The sequence below is a fragment of the Gossypium hirsutum genome, chromosome D03 (assembly GCF_007990345.1).
Source record: "Gossypium hirsutum isolate 1008001.06 chromosome D03, Gossypium_hirsutum_v2.1, whole genome shotgun sequence".
NCBI lineage: Eukaryota > Viridiplantae > Streptophyta > Magnoliopsida > Malvales > Malvaceae > Gossypium > Gossypium hirsutum.
In genome coordinates, this window is record NC_053439.1 from 45,167,430 (window position 1) to 45,188,669 (window position 21,240).

The 21,240-nt window shown below is 35.8% G+C and overlaps 1 protein-coding gene across 1 annotated transcript; it reads right to left on the minus strand.

Annotated features, from left to right (window-relative positions):
* Positions 1-10,695: 10,695 nt before the first annotated feature.
* On the minus strand, positions 10,696-16,154 carry LOC107928739 (GDP-mannose transporter GONST2). Its single transcript, XM_016859995.2, has 10 exons — positions 14,787-16,154; positions 14,151-14,353; positions 13,442-13,652; positions 13,057-13,196; positions 12,823-12,952; positions 12,352-12,450; positions 12,050-12,204; positions 11,832-11,948; positions 11,302-11,399; positions 10,696-11,209 (listed from the first exon to the last, which is right to left on the minus strand). Exons 2-10 carry the CDS (start codon positions 14,342-14,344, stop codon positions 11,166-11,168), a joined length of 1,188 nt encoding a protein of 395 aa, XP_016715484.1. The 5' UTR covers positions 14,345-14,353; positions 14,787-16,154; the 3' UTR covers positions 10,696-11,165.
* Positions 16,155-21,240: the final 5,086 nt, after the last annotated feature.

The following is a 21,240-nucleotide window of genomic DNA, read 5'->3' on the forward strand; positions in this document are numbered from 1 at the left end:
TATTGATAGGGAATAACTCTTCATGTAAAATATTCAGAATCGGAATAATACAAATTAGGATGCACGAAGAAATTATTCAGACACTATCAGATGTTAGGTATGTTCTTGATTTAAAGAAAAATATTCTCTCATTAGGAATTTTGGATTCTAATGGTTGCAGGATAGTCATTGAGTCAAATAACTTAAAATTTTCTTATAGGGTTCTTGTTGTGATGAGAGGACAGAAAAAGGGCAGTTTATACGTTCTACAAGGGTCAACAATTACTGATGCGACTGCGATTACCGAAGAAAAGCTGAAATCGCCACCACATCGCAATGAGAATCAACTGATGTCGCGACAACATGACATGACTCTTTCTCCATCGATTCTAATTCAACCAAACTTTGGCACATGCGACTGAGTCATATGAGTAAGAAAGGTATGACAGTCTTATGCAATAGAGGTCTCCTCAAAGACATTGGAGTTGGTAAGTTAGGTTTCTATGAGCATTGTATTTTTGGGAAACAAACCTGAGTTAGTTTCAATTCAGCAATGCACAGAACAAAAAGGGATTTTATATTCTATTAATTCTGATTTATGGAGTACATTTTCTGACATCTCAAAAGGAGGTAATAAATATTTCCCAACTTTTATTAATGATTAGTTTATTTCTTAAAACAAAAAGTGAAGTCTTCAAAATCTTCAAACCGTGAAAAACACTGTTAGAAAAATAAATCAGAAAATCTATGATGCGATTGAGAACTGATAATCGTCTTGAGTTCTGATTGTCAGAATTTAATGATTTCTGTAAACAGGAAGGAATTGAAAGACATCGAACCGTTTTTGGAACTCTACAGTAGAATGGAGTTGCAGAAAGAATGAACAGAACCTTGCTGGAAAAAGGCTCGATGCATGCTTTTTAATGCAGGCTTAAGAAAGGAATTTTGGGTTGAAACTGTAGACCTGACAAGTTATTTGGTAAATCGTTCTCCTCGTCGAACATTGAATTGTAAAGTTCTAGAGGAGATATGGTCAGGTAATCCTCCTAATTATTCTAATTTTAGAATTTCTAGTTGTCTTGTTTATACTAAGTTAGCCAAGAAAAGCTCAAACCAAGGGTCGTTAAATGCATTTTTCTGGGATACTTTGTCGGTACAAAAGATTTTAAGTTGTGGTGTTCGGAATCTAAAAAAAGAATTGTTGGCAAAGATGTTATGTTTGATGAATCTGCCATGTTTCAATTAGAAAATGAGACTTCTACTTTTAAAGACATAATAAATCAAAGTGTTTTGAGTAAGATAGAGTCAAAAGTCGAAATAAGGAGCGACATCCCGACGAGAAAATGCCTAACGTTTTAACGACGTGATGAACAGAGGTCTCATCCCGATGAAGAGTCACACGACTTCATCGCATCACGACAAAATTTTGATTCATGTAAGATTGAAGCTATTTCAAATCTGTTAAGGGCTTCATCGAACCCTTAGGTACCCTCATCATCTCATTAAACTAATTATAAGTTCATGATAGGAAAATGTGAGAAATTAGACTACCACAGAAATATTATGAAGGAAACCTCGTGGCTTATGCTTCAAGTATTGTTAAGAGCATTGATTTAATCGATCATTCGTGTTATTATGATGCAATTCAAGCCTCTAATTCTAGCAAATGGCTCGTTGTAATGGAAGAAGAGATGAAATTACTTTTAAATAAAACCACCCATCAGTAAAAGAATCGTTAGTTGCAAATGGGTGTTTAAAAAGAAAGAAGGTTCAGGTCCTAACGACACTAGGTACAAGGCAAGATTGGTTGCAAAAAACTGCAATCAAGTGAAGGGAGTTGATTTTTATGATATTTCACATATTGTTAGTGTCGTTAGCTGATTCATGGCCAATCTTGGTAAGTTACACTGGTATGTAGTTAAGTGGATTTTCAGATATTTACAAGGTACTTCTAACATGTGCTTAGAGTTTGGAAGAACTCAAAAGGGTTTAGCCAGATATGTTGATTCTGATTATGTAGGAGATTTAGATCGAAGAAGGTCTCTAACAGGTTACCTATTTGATTTTGGGAATTGTGTCATTAGTTGGAAAGCGACACTTCAAGCTACAGTGGCTTTGTCGACTACTGAAGCAGAATACATGACAATTACAAAAGCAGTAAAAGAAACAATTTGGTTAAGGAGCCTGTTCAGTGAACTGGTAAGTGAAAAAGGGGTAACTATCGTATATTATAATGGTCGAAGTGCCGTACATCTCACCAAATATCAAATGTATCAAGAGAAAGAAGCACGTAAACATTCGTTATCATTTTGTTTGAGAGATGATCATTTAAGGGGATGTTCAGATTCTTAAAATTGGCACAAAACACAATCTAACCAACATGTTTACAAAGATCCTTTCAGTTTCAAAGTTCGAGCATTGCTTGGATTTGGTAAGTATTTGGCGAAGAATTAGTTGAGCCCGTTGTAGGGCTCGGCAAGGGAGTTGGTCTACATATGAGTCAAGGTAGAGATTTGTAGGAAAATGCCTCTTATTTTGATGAAAGTTTATTTTGACTTTTCTTCTCCCAGTTAAACTTTATTTTTAGTTTTTTACTTAAACTCTGATTAACCCAGGGTTGTTGTAGTTATTTATGCTACGAATTTCAGCCTTTAAATAGGCTTTAGTTACTTTAGGTTTTACACAATACAAAAAATATTTAGATTGAGAGAATTTTATTTTTTTTTGTTTCGAATGGTTTTTCTTGTGGGGCTTCGAGTTTTTCTTTTAATTCTCTCCCTCTTTTGTACTCTCATTTATTAGAGTGAAATCTCCTTTTTTTCTGTAGTTTTTTTATCCTCTCTTGAGGAATTTTTTCACGTAAAAATTGGGGAAAAATACCAATAAAAGCCATTTTTAAAAAAAATTACTGAAATGGACCCAGTAAAAAATTAATTACCGGAATGACCCAAATCCCCGAAAACGCGTCCACGTCAGCGCGTTGTCAGGTGACGAGACAGGAAAGCGCTGGCTCAAGGGAGCGCTTTGTCCACGTGGACAGAAAGCGCGCCTTCAAGGAGGTGTTTTGCCCGTGTCTCTTGCTGGTTAGGGTTTTGGGTTTTTGGTTTAGGGTTTAGGGTTATGGTTTTAAGGTTTTTAGGTCTAGTGTTTTAAAGAAAAATTAAATAAATAAGGGATTAAGGTTTAGGGTTTATTAATTAAATTAATTATAAAATTTTCAAAATGGGATTAGGTTTCGTGTTTATAGTTTTTAAAGAAAAAATCAATTAGATTAGGGTTTAAGGTTACTTGAGTAAATTAATTAAAATATTTAAAAAATCAAATTAGGGTTTAGTGTTAATTTAAAAAAGCTCTCACGTGGACGCTTTTTTGCTACAGTAGCTGCTGAAAAAATAATTTCGAGAAGACGTTTCTAAGCAAATAGAGTCAAGAACGCTTTAAGCAGGATGCTTTGTCAGCAAAAGTACTGAAAGAAGCTCCCACGTGGACGCGCTTTTGCTACAGTAGCTCCTGAAAAAATAATTTCGAGTAGACGTTTCTAAGCAAATAGTGTCAAAAAAGCTTTAAGCAGGATGCTTTGTCAGCAAAAGTACTAAAAGAAGCTTCTACGTGGACGCGCTTTTGCTATAGTAGCTCCTGAAAAAATAATTTCGAGTAGACATTTTTGAGCAAATAGTTTCAAAAACACTTTAAGCAAGATGCTTTGTCAGCAAAAGTACTAAAAGAAGCTCCTACGTGGACGCGCTTTTGCTACAGTAGTTTCTGTTTGGCCTGAGGTTATAAATGAGGCAAAATTTTTTCTCAGATTGTATAAGTTACAGCAAAAAAATTTTACAGAGGCTAAGAAGGATAAAAATTGAAGATGAGTGAACATATTAGTGCTGTTATTTACTATGATTGTGAAGTTCGTCACACCGAGAACGGTGTTGTTTTTGTATCGGAGAATACAGTGTGACTGGTTTTTAACTAGAACATAAATTTGACAGAACTTCGTAAAAGAATTAGGCGTAAAATATTCGGAACAACGCCAATGAAAGTTCTGTCTATTACGTATCGATTTTTCTTCTTCTGTTGATCTGGTGACATATGACTCGTTCGACGTAAAATGTGCTCGTAGCTTGGAGGCAATGATGCAAACTCATCTCGCTAGTAGAGCACCCTATATTGAGTTATATGTACAATTTAAATCGCCAAATGATGCACTTGCGACTGCTGCTCGAGAGATATACACGACCCCTGCCCGACACTCGGTTAGTGGGTTACAAAATACGGAACAGCCCATGTTTGATAGCGGCATGGAATATATATCCCTTGCACGACACTCTGTCAGTGGATGAGACATGCACCTTGGTGGGTCGATGTTTGATGTTGGAAATATGTACTGGAGAACGACATCAACTTCTAGTGGTTGACAATCTACATCTAATTGGAGACGTTATGAAACGCCCAGAAGAAGGGATGATGTACTCCCTATGAGATGTTGACAGTTTTGCGTTCAATTAACGGTGAAGACACGTACTACCTTTGTAACATACCTTTTAAACAATGGGCACAAGCATACGACGGCGGCCTACGATATGATCATATGACCTTAAACCTGGCTGAATGCACAAATTCTGTTCTAAAAGGAACGCGCCATCTACCGATAATATCAGTTGTGCAAGAGACATATTTTCGTTTAGCGGTGCTATTTCCAAAGCGAGCAGCGAGTTATGCAGGCCAGATGTAGGGAGGCCATGTATGGTGCAGTAAGGTAGTGCAAGAAATTAACAAGGCCAAGGCGTGGGCGAACACCATGCACACAGTGAGTCACGGTCGAGACAACTTATGGTTTCGCGTGATAGAGTTTGATAGACTCCACCAAAGTGTTATTGGCGGGAAATATCGTGTACACTTACGAAATAGGACTTGCGGCTGTGGAATGTTTGACGCACTTCGTTATCCATGCGCTTATGTAATTGCAGCTTATTAGAATCCCCGTTTGGATCCGATGAGCTATGTCGACGAAGTGTACAAATTAGAAAACGTGTACAACGTCTGGAGACACGTATTCCCACCGGTCCTAGATGAACGTAAGTAGCCGTCTGTATCGCTTACTCCTTTTAAGCTATTACCGGATAGAGAATTGCGTTGCAAACCAAAGGGTCGACCTTGCTCGACTAGAATACGTAACAATATGGATATCCGAGAAACAGCCAGTCAACAGAAGTTGTGCGGATGGTGTAGGAACCCAGGCCCAACAAGCCGATCATGCCCAAATCGCAATAGTTGAACGTTGTTGTAAAAAACTTTGTATTATTTATATTTTTTAAATCAAATAATATTAAAATATTCAGAATATTGACTTATTTAAAAGAAAATCTATTTTATTAAAAATATTAAAGTAAATTACAATTACTTTATTCAAAACAACGTTTTATTTTATTAAATGAAATAATATAGAAATATTCAAAATATTGTGTTATTTAAAAGAATTTCTATTATATTAAAAATGTAAAAGTAAATTTCTATTTTATTACATGAAATAATACAAAAGAATTTCTATTTTATTACATCAAATAATATCAAAATATTCAAAATGTTTGTACAAATATATTAAAGTAAAAATCAATCACCGTGCCCGCCAGATTTAGTGCCACATTGCGGCCATCGACGGTTACGCGCTGGATTCCTCCTTTGTCTAGCTTCCGATAAGGGTTGTGGTCATTCCAGCAGGGATTCTGGTTTCTCTGGTAGGGGATCTGGTTGTCGGTGTTGAGACGATAAGCCACTTTGATAGAATAGTGACTGTGGAGGTGTTTGCATCACCAACGGTGAAGCTGTTTGAAACCCATACGGTGATGGGGATGGGTAAAAAGAAGAGCTTCCCGACGGCCCCTCCTGCGATTCCTCGTGCGATGGTGGCATATACATCGGTGGTCCACTCGGCATAATCGAAAATGGAGATGAACCGGGCCATTGACTCTAACCTACCATAGGACTAGAAAAAGGAAACATATAAAGGTTAGGATACATAAAAGGGCTAGGATACGCACCTGGCATCATCTGAAAAGGCTGTGCTGTGGGCGTCGTCGGTTGAAGCGTTGGGCTCGGTGACTGTGTGGGTGCTGTTGTTAGGCCTAGTGATGGGCCTGCATCGTCGTCCCTTCTTTTTGGATTTAAAGGGCCATGTCGTTCCCTTTGGACACGCAATTCCCGCTGCCTCTTCTCTGCCGACAGTAAATACGGCTTGCCATGGATCCTAAACCATGGCATGTATTCCGACACGGATGCTAACTCTGGAATGATAATCAGTTCCCGAGTAGGTATATAATCATACCGATCTTCCTACATTTGGATGTAGTGTGACCAGAATCTCGGCCAATCCGTATACAATTACCGTAGGTCGATTTTGTGATGATCATCCAATACCTCAGGTGCCACGGGAATCGGTTGTTGGAATCTAAATTGCTGAATACTCTGTCTGACTGGTGCATCTCCACGGTCGCAAAGTTGACCAATGAGACTTTCGCATGCCAAACGTTTGGATTTTGGAAGTTCTCATCCAGAATTACTGCCTGAATTGCTGAATCCTCGTATGGTGTCCATTGAAACTATATGAAAATGATGAAAATATTAGTTATATACATAATACATAATACTAAATACTAAATACTAAATACCAATCGACTATCTCATGATGGAAATATCTATTTTATTTAATATTTACTTGTGCTTCCGACTGTTGATCTAATAGAAGTCGTATATCTTTAAGAGATGTAGGTAATCGAGCATAACTTACCGAATGATTCCACCTAATCAAATAAATTTTTAGCATTCGGTTATATTTTAAATCTACGTAATAATTGTAAAATCTAATATAAAATTTACCTCGTTATGAGTGGGAATGTATACGGGTGGTCCACTCGAGGATGTAAAAATAGAAAGCAAAACCGTACCCATGACTGCAGTAGTGATAGGCAACCTCCGATTTTCACTTTATTCGGTCGCCTCACTTCGCACATCTCCAGGTACAATGTTGCCAACACGGCAGACCCCCAACTAAATTCACCATCTGCTTTAAAATCAACGAGTTTCAGCAGCCATCTTAGATGTACAAGGTTCCGTGACAAGTCCGGCATCAGATAACCTCCAATTATCTAAGAATGTATGCTCGAGCAGATTAGATTCTTTCCAGTTCGGTAGAATCATCATCCGGCTCCGGGAATGTGTCTCGTAACCAGCCCATCTCGATCCGACCTCCGTTAATATTGTCCGAAATATCGCCCAAAAGCTCGTAGCATACCGCTCCCCAATCACCAGATTGAACAGACCCAGTGACTGCGTACCTGTCCACCAGCAATCCCAATTGTAAATTTACATCTTCTAAATTGATAGTGCATTCTCCACATGAAAGATGGAATGTGTGCGTCTCGGGTCTCCACCTCTCAATCAACGCACTGATGAGTTTCGGGTCCAACTTGCATCCCCGGCCTACGGTCGCCACGTGCCAAAAACCCGCTTCCCGCAGGTAATTCTCTACCAACGGTGATTGAGGACCATGCATATTACAGATATAGCATTGCAGTATCCGATCTACAGACTTTTATAAGAAATAATAAAATAAAAATTATTTAAAAATTATAAGAAATTTCTAATAAAATAAAAATTATTTAAAATTGCATAAATCAAAAAAATCTTAAATAATATTTAAAAGTTAAATTTAACACTTACCATTTTCATTTGTCGACGGATATGTGCTTGTTATCGAGACGAATTAATTCTCCGGCCATTACTAACACGATCAAATTTTTATGATTTAAAAAAATTCAAAAAAATAAAATTAAAGCTTTTTTTAAAATAATTAAAAAAATTAAAGGTTTTTTAAAGAGGAAATTGAGAGAAAATTGAGAGGAATTTGAGAGAAATTTGAAAGGAAATTGAGAGGAATTTGAGAGAATATTGGAGAGAAATTGAGAGAAAGGATTTAGGTGTGAAAAAATGAAAGGGGGTTTTATAGTTTTTTTTGACCGTTGGGGGGTCACCAACGGTAAAAAAAGTAGCCGTTGCTACTTATCACGCGTGGACAAAGCGCTTTCTTGAGGAAGCGTTTTCCTGCTTCGTCACCTGACAACGCGCTGACGTGGAAGCGTTTTTGGGGAAATAGGGCCATTCTGGTAATTAATTTTTTACCTGGCCCATTTCAGTAATTTAAAAAAAGGGACTTTTTTTTTGTATTTTGCCCTAAAAATTGCGTGTTTGATCTTTTTTATTTTTATTTTATTCACTTTGTTTGTTGTTTAATCAAGTTTATCCCTACAATCAGAAATTCAATTTTATGGATTAAAATAAAAAATTTAAAGTATAAAGGTTGAAAGTAAAAAAAAATATTTAAATAAGTGTTAAATTGAACATTTAAATAATTGGGAAGAATTACAATCATTATCGGTCTATTTAACCAAGGGGTCTAAATCCTTGTCTACTCGCTTGAGCTACGTTTCCAAAGAGAAAGTGTGGTTGGCTTAATGATTCCAACATTTTAAATTTTAGTTCAAAGGTTTGCTTTCAAACTAAACAATTGGGTAACCTTTCTTTTTCAAAAGATGGCACACTTAAGCACTAAGCCCTTGATTAGAGTTTGATTTATTTCATTTCAACCATTTTTTATTTTACTTCGTTTTCTCCATTTCATATTGATTTAACAACAATTCAAAAGGTAACATAGCCTTATATTTGGGGAATAAAATGTATATTTTTGATATGATGTTATAATGTAAAAAACATATATTTAAATTATATCCAAATTTATTAATATTATAATAAATAAAATATATAAACAAATTATAATAAAAATACTAAAAAGAAAATTTCCTTCGTAATACTCCTACCACCATAATTTTTAGGTCTTAGGTGCCCAAATTATACTTGTTATACTCCTATCTTGACTAGGGCAAGTGAGAATTTGGGAAGCAACTAGAGAGACAAATACAAATGGCCCTCCGCCTTATATTGTCCAAATGGCTACTCAATGACCAGCCATTCGCATGCCCCTTACCACTTGTGGGGAGATCATCCATCCTTAGCTACTCAGTTGAACCCTCTATGGGACAACTGAGGTCTAACAACCTCGTACTACCTCATTAAATGGAATATCAGAGCCGTACAGTGACGGAGTTAGGGGACTGGCAAGGGCCTCGACCCCCCTAAAATAAAAATTTTCATTTAGGCTATTTATAATTTATAAAATTTTAAATTAGTAATGGTAAAATTACACTTTGACCCCTCAAAATGATAAAAAAATTGATTTAGTCCTTTAAAAATTATAAAGATATAGATTATTAAAATAGTGAAATTATATTTTTACCATCGTAAAAATATACAATTTAATTTCGGACCCCCAAAAAATTTTCTGGCTCCACCACTGGAGCTATACACGACAAGGAACCTTATCCTGAGATTTTTGGTGACATAATGTAGCTAGGAAGGACACGCCTCGCATATAAATATCCTAGGGCACGACATAGAGAGGTGTCCTTCCTCTTTCTTAGTAACCCTAGATTACAACAGCACATGTCCTCCTACTCATTCTCCTCATCTCCTGTTTCTACTTTTCCTCCTATAAGAATTTTGGCTTTTTGCCTATCACAGATGAATTAACCTTCTTGTCACCACCACCATCTCTTTGTATGTTACCCTTGCTGATATCCAATATCAATAATACTTTAAATATAAAAATCATATTTTAGATAATAAAATCACGTACAAATGTAAACATTACAAATTGAAGTATATAATGCTATGCATTCTAATGGGTGTTAAGGAATAATAGCTAGGAGCCAACATTACATTTGCAAAATCTAAAAGCTATAAAATTTGGCATTTTAACTTGGATTAAAATTCTAATTTAATAAGATAATTTATTTTGAAAAGTTTCTTATTTTATTGTTATTTACTTGAAATTATGGTAACATAGCTTAAAATAGTTATATAAATGCTGATTGATGTTAACCCAAACACTGGTACCATTAAAGTAGTCAAGTAGACAAAAACAAATAGAACCTCCACAACCCTTTTGGTGTTGATTTTGATTTGAAGTAAAAAAGGTGACAAATTGAGATTAAGGCCAGGCACATGCACATGCACATGCAATTGTGTACATTCAAATCACTGAATTAACCCGTAGGAGGAGGGTGAGGCTGTAACGTTGTTATTGTCGTTTCTTTGTTATTCTCTGCTCAAAAACATCATCCACCCAACACCTACCAAATCAATTAATATTGGAAGGAAACTCTTTCCTTTTGTTTTTCCTCCATTCCCCCTCCTGCCAAACACAATCAGACAATACTGCAGTGATGGTGATACTTAGCTTCTCTTCTCCTACTTACTAAAAAATATAATCTAAACAGGTAAATTCTTCTTCGGCTTGTCAGTTTGATTTTGTATCGAATAAATCTAGGTTTATTCAATTCGGATTTAAGTTGTTTTGGATTTACGCGGTTTGAGTTTAAAAGTCTGGGTCATTATAATAATTTACTCAGACCATATTTTTTAGTTCAAATTGATCGATATAGGTTTTCGAGTTTTAGTCCAAATTTACAGGTGTAAAACAATCCCATATCTATCCTCTTAGTACTGAGTACTGACCCACGCCCTTCTCTCTTTCATTCCCTTCAAAAGTACCAAAGAGGGGGAAGAAGTAATCCAGCCATCTGTATACACATATGTACAAAAGCAAAATGAAACTAAAATATTTGGAATTAAAAGCTTTAAAATTAAACAATTTTACAAACGTAGAGAATCAAGCTAACAACTTGACAGCTCCTCTTTTGCTTGCATTTGTATGTCTATCAATACCCAAAACAAGGGAAAGAAGTTTTACGAGAAAAATAATACAGTTACAGCTACATATCAAGGGAATTACATACAATCCTTTTCGCTAGGTTGTTTCCTCAAAAAGAAAAAAAGAATGCAAAACATGCAATTATTCTGTTGACTAATGACCTTTCCGAGTTGTGTATAGGAAGTTGTATTTTTAAGGCAGTGGTATTATGTACTTAATCCTTCATATTGCAATCAAATTTTGTTTCCTAGAACTTTGAAAAGTTTTATGTAATCTTTTGTGTTTCTTTTCCCCAGACATTGATGATCCTTACACAAGGAGAAGCAATGTTTACTATATCTTGTCTGCGCATTGTCCTGTTCTTGGATCATGACATTTTGGCTCTGGCAAACAATATTCCAGCAAATAAACCTGGAAGAAGCATGCATTGATCGAACACAAGATGAAAATCTGAGTGTAGGCATTTTGTTCATAGTAAATGCGGGGTCAAGTCATTTCATTACCAAAAAGTATGCTGAACATGTTTGGTACACTGAGTGGAACTTTGAACAGCATGAGTCCGGCTATAGAGATGGGAACCTTGTTCAAGGAACCTACAAGACTGTGAAACAAGGATATGATGTCAGTGTTATTGTCATGTAGTCATCACATTCAGGCACGAACGAAGGATATACTGCACAATACATGATTAAAAAGATTAGAGCAGCATGGGAATTGGAGACTAATGTACTACGACATCTATAGACACAAGTAATATGAAAACTATAATGTACTCCATATCAAGCATTACTCGAAAAGAAATCTCTGCTAGAAGAATGGATTAACACAGATAGCACTTATTTGCTTTGTTAACAAAGTACACAAATGTTCCCTGAAAGTAGATTGATATCTAATTATATATACGAGCATAAAGATTATCAGTGGTTCATAAATTTCCAAGAGCCACTCTTTCTAACAATAAGTAAGAGGCATAGGCCTTTCGAGGAGTAGCTGTGTAACACTATCGAGTTTAATCATTCACAAAACTAAATACCTGTAAGTGGTTGGTCCAGTTTGATGCAAAAACCACATGGATGTGAAGCTAATGGCAAGTCCAAGCAACCCACTAGCTGTTGCAACAACCCAAAACAGTGGCAATTTAATCACATTGCTGGAAAATCAAAACGGCAATGTCAGAATGCGAAAGATGATATTTCCATGACGGAGAACTTATATAACTGTGACAAACTGTAATTTAAGGTGTTTACGCACGTAGTTATTACATATTCCCATTCATTCAAAACGAAAATCAAGAAGATTGCAAAGGGCAGAGACAACAAATTATTCAGTAAAACCATGGACATGTTATTAAGTGATCCTGATTTGGTTGCCTGCTTAGCTTTATCCATGACAAGCCGCAAAGTAAGCTGTCACAAATTGCAAATGTAGCTCATTAGGTAATCATAAAAGTACAAATAGATCTGCACAAAAACCATACTTCCCATAGTCTAAGCTAGAGATGACAGATCTCAAAATCATGAGTTGACTAAATAAAGAAAATATTCAAGGCATACCGAATAGGCAGCTGTTAAGATGCAATTCAAAATCTGCCATGTATACCCTTTGGCATCAAATGAGAGATCTGTAATACCACCACTGACAGCAGAGATAATCTGCAGCAAAATGACAGTCTTTGTAATCAAAATTTTAAAAGTTTTGAAAAAAGGGAAAATTTGCATTCATCACTGTGAGAGAGTGACTTTTTTCAGGGGGAGTTCATATTTGTTGAAGTGTTTTGACTTTGATTTGTGTTCCCCAAACAAAATCAACAGTAAGAACTGCTGAAAAAGAAATTTTTTTTTACTTCTAACTGGATATTTTCCCATTATTAACTTTTAAGATTCTGAGAACAAATCAGTACTCAAGGTGGTTCCTGCTCCATGAACAAGAGAAGCAAACAATTTCGGGAGACAGTAGCATACAGTTACATACAGAAGTAGAGAATTAGTTTTCCTGAATCAGATAACCACAAGTAGTAAATTTACCATCATAAACATTGCCGTCCACACTTTCTGATTTTGATGCTTTCGGAAAACATAATATTCTCCAATTGCTGTTAAAATATTCGTCATGTTCTTTAGGATGGTCACCATTGCTATATTTATGTATTTCAAACTGAAATGAAAAACACAGAAAATTGAGAGTTGGAGTCCACTTAGCTTCACTTTTTGAGTAAATAATATACGAGGAATGCGCTGGAGGTGCAGTCTGTAACATACCTATACATTCCCGACACAAGCATGCCAACAAAGATTATATTTACAGGGAGCCAAACCCTGATCAGCTTCCAATTCAGCTTTTCGACTGAAACTGCTCCACACAGTCCCAATATGGCAACAACTACACAACTTATCAGATTCTGCAGTGCAATACAGGAAAAAGAATGAACTTCCACCCTCACAAATTTTTAACAGTTCGCATAAAATGAGGCATTGAAAGGTGGTCACAGATAGGACTAATGTTCAAAGATGCTAAGAATTCTGCATGCTTTTCAGTTTCATTTTAAAGACATAATACAGCTGAGAGAAACTTGCTTATGATACTCATGACAAGACATTTTGCTTACTTCAAATGCTATAAAGCTATTGAGGTGTAGTTACATACCTGATAAAACATCAATGATATTCCTGCATTAAAATTATAACTTGAGAGAACAACTTTATTCAGTAATATCATGCTGCACGAAGAAATGCAGTATGCTGTTCCGGATATAAGAGGTCCAGATCTTCTTCCAATTACATGTGCATGTTTTTCACTCCGATCAAATGGAAGATTGAAACTGTCACCAATTGCTGCTTTATTCCCTTTAAATAACCTGATGAAAGAGCGATATATACATCAAATTGACCCGACAAAACTCACTTTTAAAGTGGAAAATTTGATCATATAGTTCTGTATGATCATATTACTTTATACAACATGAATGCAAACAAATTAGTTAGTAGTTTAGTACTGTATATACATTAGGAGAAATCCAGAAACTCAAAATTTTAAATATGGAAAAAGCAACAACTTGATCTCCGATCAAAATTCTTTGTCAAGCAGAGGTAATCGAAGTTTAAAATATTCAAAGACAATAGGACAAGGAGTATATCAACTGTGATCATTGGCTCATCTCATTGTTGTGCAATTCATAACCAGCCAATTTCTTGTCTTTCAAGCTTGGACATGTAGTGTATATAAATTAGATTCGTATTGAAATCAAATTCATAAAACAAACATACATTACAACGAAGCACACATAAAAAGATAGAACTCATAGAGATGAATGAAAAATAAACCGTTAGAAGTCGAAACTTGTTGGTAAATCTACCTATCAGTCAGTGTTCCATTCTCAACATTTGGGGTGATACTGCCAAGTGACCTCTGCCCTTGCTTATGGATGCCATTTAGGATCTCATATACTCTATTAACCTTTTCATCTGAAGTCGCTTTCTCATTCCAAGAGCTTAATTCTGATTCCTCAGAATCACGGCAAACAACCTCATCTAATTTGATACTCGACATGTCACTGACCTGCATATGAGAAAAAAGAAACATGAGATTTGGAACTATCAGCTCCAAATTGCCATTGCCAAAACTTCAAATGAGAACTTGCCAAGGAAGTGAGAATTCTAATTTCTAAAGCATGAAAACAAGCTAGTAGACAACTTCAATGAAGCAATAATGCCACGTAGAAGCTTTCGAAGCAAATTATATTGTTATCTCTATCCATATTCAGATTCATAAGTAGTGAATTTGAGAAACAAGAAGTTGCCCTGCTTTTGTCACTCTAATTTTGACCATCCCAAAAAAAGAAAAAAATTTACCACTAAGGGAAATTTAAAGCAATATAGTCAATTCAATTGAAAACCCTTGTCAGCAATGCCAAGATTTTATCAAACATTTGGCAAACATAAAAACAAAATTCAAAAAATTTAAACATAACCCAAGAATTTGAAGAAGTTACCAATTTGATTGGTTCCCTTCAAGCTTCAAATTCAGTAACCTCCCACCCTGAAAGGTTATAGAGGGGGAAAAATGAAAGGATGAGAGTCCAATCAAAGGCGTTGGAAATGAAAGAGGAAACTGAACCGACAGAGGCAAAGGAACATGCAAAAGACGTGAAAACTGAATGTGAAAAACTCTTTTGAAATGGCACGCAAAGGGGAAGAAAAATGAGAGATCCAAAAGTATGGAGAAAGACAAGTTTGAAGTATAAAACTTTAAATGCGTAGTGGAATGAGCGTGAAAAAAGCGAAATGGAGAGCGAGATTCCAGGCAAGTAAGGGAATTTGAATAATGGATCTTGGAGCAACTCCCGAGGTTGCCACAAAGTCACATGTTGTCTGAATTTCGCCATTGTAAACTGAACAAGCAACTCAGTCCTCCTTTTTCCGATTATGGATTTATTTGTATTTTAATTCAAGGGTTGAAGGGTGACAGGCACATGGATTCCCCTCTTTTGATGAGTTTCCAGCGGAATATATGCCTTTCTTTTTGGTACGAAAATGGAGGACTCTAAAGCCCATCAACAAACTAATTTGAGCTTTAATGCTTCATCTTTTTGCCCCGAAGAAAAAAAGCCCTAAACTTGGAGTAGCGATGTTATAGCATTGGACGCCCAAAGTGATGAGATTCATTCATAAAAAAACAAGTTACCAACCAATACAAAGCCCATGAGTTGAGCCCAACTAAACAAATAGGTTCTCAAAGAACCTTAGTAGAACGCTTCTGTCATGCATGGGGAAGAGAGGAAAAATGCTCCGAGAAACAAAGGTTACTGTAATTGGGCATGCCTCTAGTGGAAGCAATGCCACTGTGAAACCTTAAAAAAGACGTTGACAACCACCACAGGATCGACAAGGACACCAAATGGAGGAGAAGCCAAAGCCAAGCACTGGCAACACAACCACCACAAGCAGATCTTGTGCAATGACACCGTGACAGCTGGTCATAATCGATGAGACTTCAAAAAAGTGCCAAAGAAGAAGCAAAGTTTGTCAAAGGCAAGGCCTTACCAAAGACAAGAGGGATAAACAACCAAACATGGGAGAACCTATGGAGCAAATAGACAACAACCTCTCACCAACGATCACAAACCGTTAGAAAGGAGGCTAGATCTTGAAATCATTATGCTGAATGACATAAATAAAAAAAAAGAAAAAAATTGAAATAAAAATGTGAGTGGTGCCAAACCCGGAGGTTGAGTGGTTGCTCATAGGAAGCTAAAAAACCAAAGAAAACTTAGGAGTGAAGGACCTCATAAAGAGAGGGGAGAAGAAAAATTTAGAGATAAGTGTAATGTTATAAAAGATTTTTATTTTTGTGTAGTTTTTTTTTACAAGAAATATTGATTTGATTTAGTTTTTTAACAAAAAAGAAATCTGTTTCCATTAATTAAAGGCAAGGAAAGATGGTGTCGGTTTAATGCACCAACCCACTAAACCATAAGACAAATAAAGAACCCTCAGGCCCCTCAATACATTGTCCAAGATTTGAAAAGGCAACCAACAGATAAGGAAAGGTTACCATCTGAAAAAAAAAAAACACAAAACTCTTTCCTTGCTTTCCTCCTAAACCGATGAAAACCAGTCAAAAACCTCTCTCCAATCCAAGTTTTAAAATTCTAGTGTGTGAACAAACCGTTGATATCAAAAGAGAGAGAAGTGCTTTAGGAACCAGTTGGAGGTAAAAGATTAGAAAATCTCCAAATTCCAAAGCAGTCAGGTGCAGATTAATTCTGATGAAACCATTGTTGCAAGTCTCTTTTGGCTGCCCGTTCCACCATAAATGACGCTTTCTCTATCCAGTACGGCTAGATCGAGAATCGACAACCTTCTCCAGCCAGTGCGTGAGCAATGATGTTGGCTTGTCTTCCAGCAAAACAAAAGGTGACTTTTGCAAATATCCCCAATTTTGCCTTAATATCTTGAACAATCGGGCTAATGATAGACTTGTCTAATGTAGGAGAATTCAATTTCCCAGTGACAGTAAGTGAATTGCCCTCCATCTGTACTGATCAAAATCCTAACTCAGCCGCAAAGATGATGGCCTACTCATACGCCCGTGCTTCGGCAATGAAGGCATCAGTAACACCATGGTGGGGGTAAGTACATGCAACCATAATAAGACCTGAAGAATTTATAGCCAGTACTCTTGAGATAGAAGTTTTTGTATTAGGGCTAAAAGATGCATCAAAATTAAGTTTAATACTGTCAGAACCTGGTGGTACACATTTCTCCTGTTTAGGTAAAAAAACTGATGGATTTAGTTCACCCAGAGCCTCTAGCTCTACTAGGTGTGCCTTAATAAACACTGTCAAACCCTGCACTAATTATCTAACACCTTCATGAGCAAGCTTATTTCATGCATGCCAAACCAAATTGCCCAGTAAGATATCACCAATAACTTCTCTAATCTTGTGTTAGGTTGCATGAAAACCTCTGCTAACCATGTTTTATAATCTGAATTATGTGAGGTAAGGATAGTCGTAACATTCAATGAGTCTAGAACTTTCTTGGAAACAGAGCAATGTCGTAACAAATGGTCAATAGATTCTTCAGCTGAATTGCACAAGGGACAGACATTTTTAACTTGTAGTTTTCTGCGTTGTAAATTATCAAAAGTTGGTTGATAATTTTTTGCGAATCTCTATACTTCAATCTTGATTTTTGTTCAGAGCTGTAGTGCCCACAAATTAATGTAGAATGTTGTAACTAAATTAGGCATGGCTGTAGAACGTAGACCCTTGTTTTGTAACTCTTCGTCTAGCAGAAGCCTGTAACCACTCTTAGAAGAATATTCACCAAAACCTTCATGTCTCCACACCAATTTGTCTATTGGCTTTGATTGGGCAAGTGGAGTACATAGGATTCTCTCTACATGGTCTTCATAAAAAAAGAGTCTCACTCTTTCTTCTACCCAGGTATTGGAATTATGATTAATTAATTTTGATACTTTTGTGTACCTGATATCTATGTTCTGAACCTGTATTCTTTCATTTCCAGGTCCAGGGATTCAAGAATCATTCCAGATATTTATATTCTCACTTATGCCAATTCTCCAACCGACTCCCTTTTTGATTAAACCCCGAGCACTCAAAATACTTCTCTAGGTAAATGATGGGTAAGCACTTAACTGAACATTCATAAATTCTAAATCCAGGTAATACCTGACTTTCATTACTTGTGCCAACAAACTCAATGGATTAGATAAAATACGCTAACATTGTTTGGCTAGCAAAGCATCGTTAAACTTAGTCAAATCACGAAAACTTAATCCTCCACAAACTTTCGGTAAATAGAGTGAATGCCATGTACTCCAATGAATACCATTAGATGATTTGTTGTTTCCCCACCAAAATTTGTTGAGAATGTTTTCCAGTTTACTACACATAATTTTAGGTAGAAGAAAACATTGCATTGTATATAGAGGTATAGCTTGTAGTATCGCCTTAATAAACACCTCTTTGCTACCCATAGATAGATATCTTATACTACAACATTCAACTTTCTTGCTAAATCGATTCAGATAATGGTGAAAGGCCTCTTTCTTACGTCTGCCAACCATCGTAGGTAAACCTAGGTATTTCTCCGGATTAGTCGACACTTATACTCCCGAAACACCACCTATGAGGTCCCTAATTGAACTTTCCATATTCAAACTGACATAAATTAGGGATTTATCATAGTTAACCTTTTGGCCAAAAGCATTTTCGTACTCTGTAATAATTTGTCGTATTATCTTTGCACCAATAATTGAAGCATCTCTGAACAGTATGCAATCATTCGCAAAAAACAGATGGTTGATTGCCAACCTTCCTATTCCAATCCAAGCCTTTTTTATCAAACCAGATCTACTAGCCTCATTTAGGGCTGTAAATGAACCGAGCTTGAATGAAAAACCTTTGTCCATGTTCGTTTGTTTATTTTTAAGCTTGTTCGTGTTCAGTTTGTGTTCTTTAAGAATTTCAAATTTTTGTTCATGTTCATTTATTTAAAATTATGTATGTTCATGTTCGTTTGTTTAATGTTCACAAACATGTTCATTTAACTTAATTGAACATGTTCACGAGCAATGTTAATAAATAATAAACAAACAAACAATAAATACATACACACACATATATTATTTAGATATAAAATAGTCAAATATAAATATTAATAATTATATTATAAATGAAAAAAATACAAACCAAGATAATTTTATTAATATATACTAATAGAACAATAAACGAGTTTTAAGATAATTTTATTAATATATGCTAATGGAATTTTTATAAGAAAATCATTAATAAATAAATGAGTCAATAAACGAGCTTGTTCGTGAACATAAACGAATCGAACATACATCTATTTGTGTTTGTTTGTTTATTAAACGAACATAAAAATTTTGTTCATGCTCGTTTATTTAGCTTAATAAACGAACATTATACGAACGGTTCACGAACAGTTCATCAAACGTTCTGTTCATTTACACCCCTAGCCTCATTAAGAATGGTAGAAAAGCCCTCAACATGCAATATAAATAAATAGGGATTATGTGGGTCCTTTTGTCGTAGCCTCTTGAAAGGTAGGAACTTGTCACTGACTTCTTCATTAATGATCATCAAAAATGGGAAATATCAACCGAGTCCAAACATTGCCGAAGAACTGAAAAAATTTCCAGATAGCAATCTTTCTCAGAAACAAGTTCAGTAATTTCTTGGAATTGTTAATTATCTCAGGGATTTTATTCCCAAGATAGCAAAATTAACAAATTTTTTAAGGAAGATGCTAAAGAAAGATTCACCGCCCTGGAAGTCCAAACAGATAAAAGCCATTAGACAATTGAAAGAAAAGGCAGCCCACCTGCCACCATTACAAATTCCTTCCAATGAGAAACGAATTTTGCAAACAGACGCAAGTGATAAATACTAGGGAGCAATTCTCTTTGAAGAAGACAATGGAAAAAGAAGACTTTGTGGATATAAAAGTGGAAGGTTCTCAGATGCAGAAATCCATTATCACTCTACTTTCAAGGAAATCCTTGCAGTGAAATATGGAATTACCAAATTCCAGTTTCATCTAACAGGATATCATTTCCTTGTTGAAATGGATATGTTATCTTTTCCAAAAATGATAAAGTTCAAATAGAAAGAAGTTCCTCATCCACAACTTCTCCGCTGGGCAGAATGGTTCTCTAGATTCTCCTTTGATGTCATTCTTATTAAAGGTAAGGATAATGTTATCGCTGACATCCTAACCAGATTACCTGAAACCACCCATGTTTCGAATCCAAAACCTGTTGAAGTGTTCATGTTTCAACCATCATCTTCAAAGAAAAAAGGAAAATAGAAACAACAGCCACCACCATCACCATTCTCCATTCCTTGTAAACCAAACACTCATCCTGATCATCCTCCTGAAGTTTTGAGTTTAATCCTCGAGAAAAGTTTTCATAAAGAAGCTATGAATATGATGTTTTCCTACCAATTAAACCTCTTTAGGAATTTTGGGGGATTATTTCTTAAACCTTTAGGACTTCATCCTGAATACCCTTTCAAAAACCCAATCAAATTCCAGTTTGGTGAATTCCCAGAAGAATTAAAATGGATGTTGTGGTATTTAACTCATCTCTTTCATATAGGAATTGAGTTTTTTATCCATGATCTCCAACATTTCTTGACATTGGCAATCAATAATGAAGAAGCCACTGAAATGATAAATCTGGCTACATTTCTAAAATGGTTCCATCCTTTGGAACAATGGCAAGATATGCTCATGTTTGAGTTTCTCAAAAACACACGTGTCCAATGGATCGTAATCATTTTTTACAAACCTCAATACTTCATGCAACATGGACCAGCTACACAGCTTGCTGCCTTACCCAGCACATGGATCCACAAAACATATTTTGATGAGGTATATGAAAATCCTTTTGATATTAAGAATTTACAAAAATATTTATGTCAGATTAACAGGATTATCCCTTCAGAAATATGCCAGTTGAGACAAGCCCTTCAAGAATATTGGACAAATATACCAGATCCTAAAGAATGGTCTCAAGATTATCCTATGCATTGCAGCCAAGTTATTCAATATTTTCAAGATCTTCAAGAAATAGTTGCCTGGAAAGATATTCATGAAACAACAGAATCAAGCCAAAATTTAAAAGCAAAAGCCCCTTTTACTGACAATGATGTGATACCACCAGATGATCTCGAAACACGAATTGAACAGCTGGAGCTCAAATGTTATGAAGCACGTGAAGAAAAGAAAAGGAAAATAATAGAGCTCAACATCACATCTGACATTGACACAGATTATGGCACTATTGGGTCAGAATCCGAGACATCAGGATAAGATTCCTATCTATCTGCTGAGTCATGTCCTTTACTTTCCTTTAAGTCCTGTCTGTAATTAGTATGTTTGTAAAGCAGA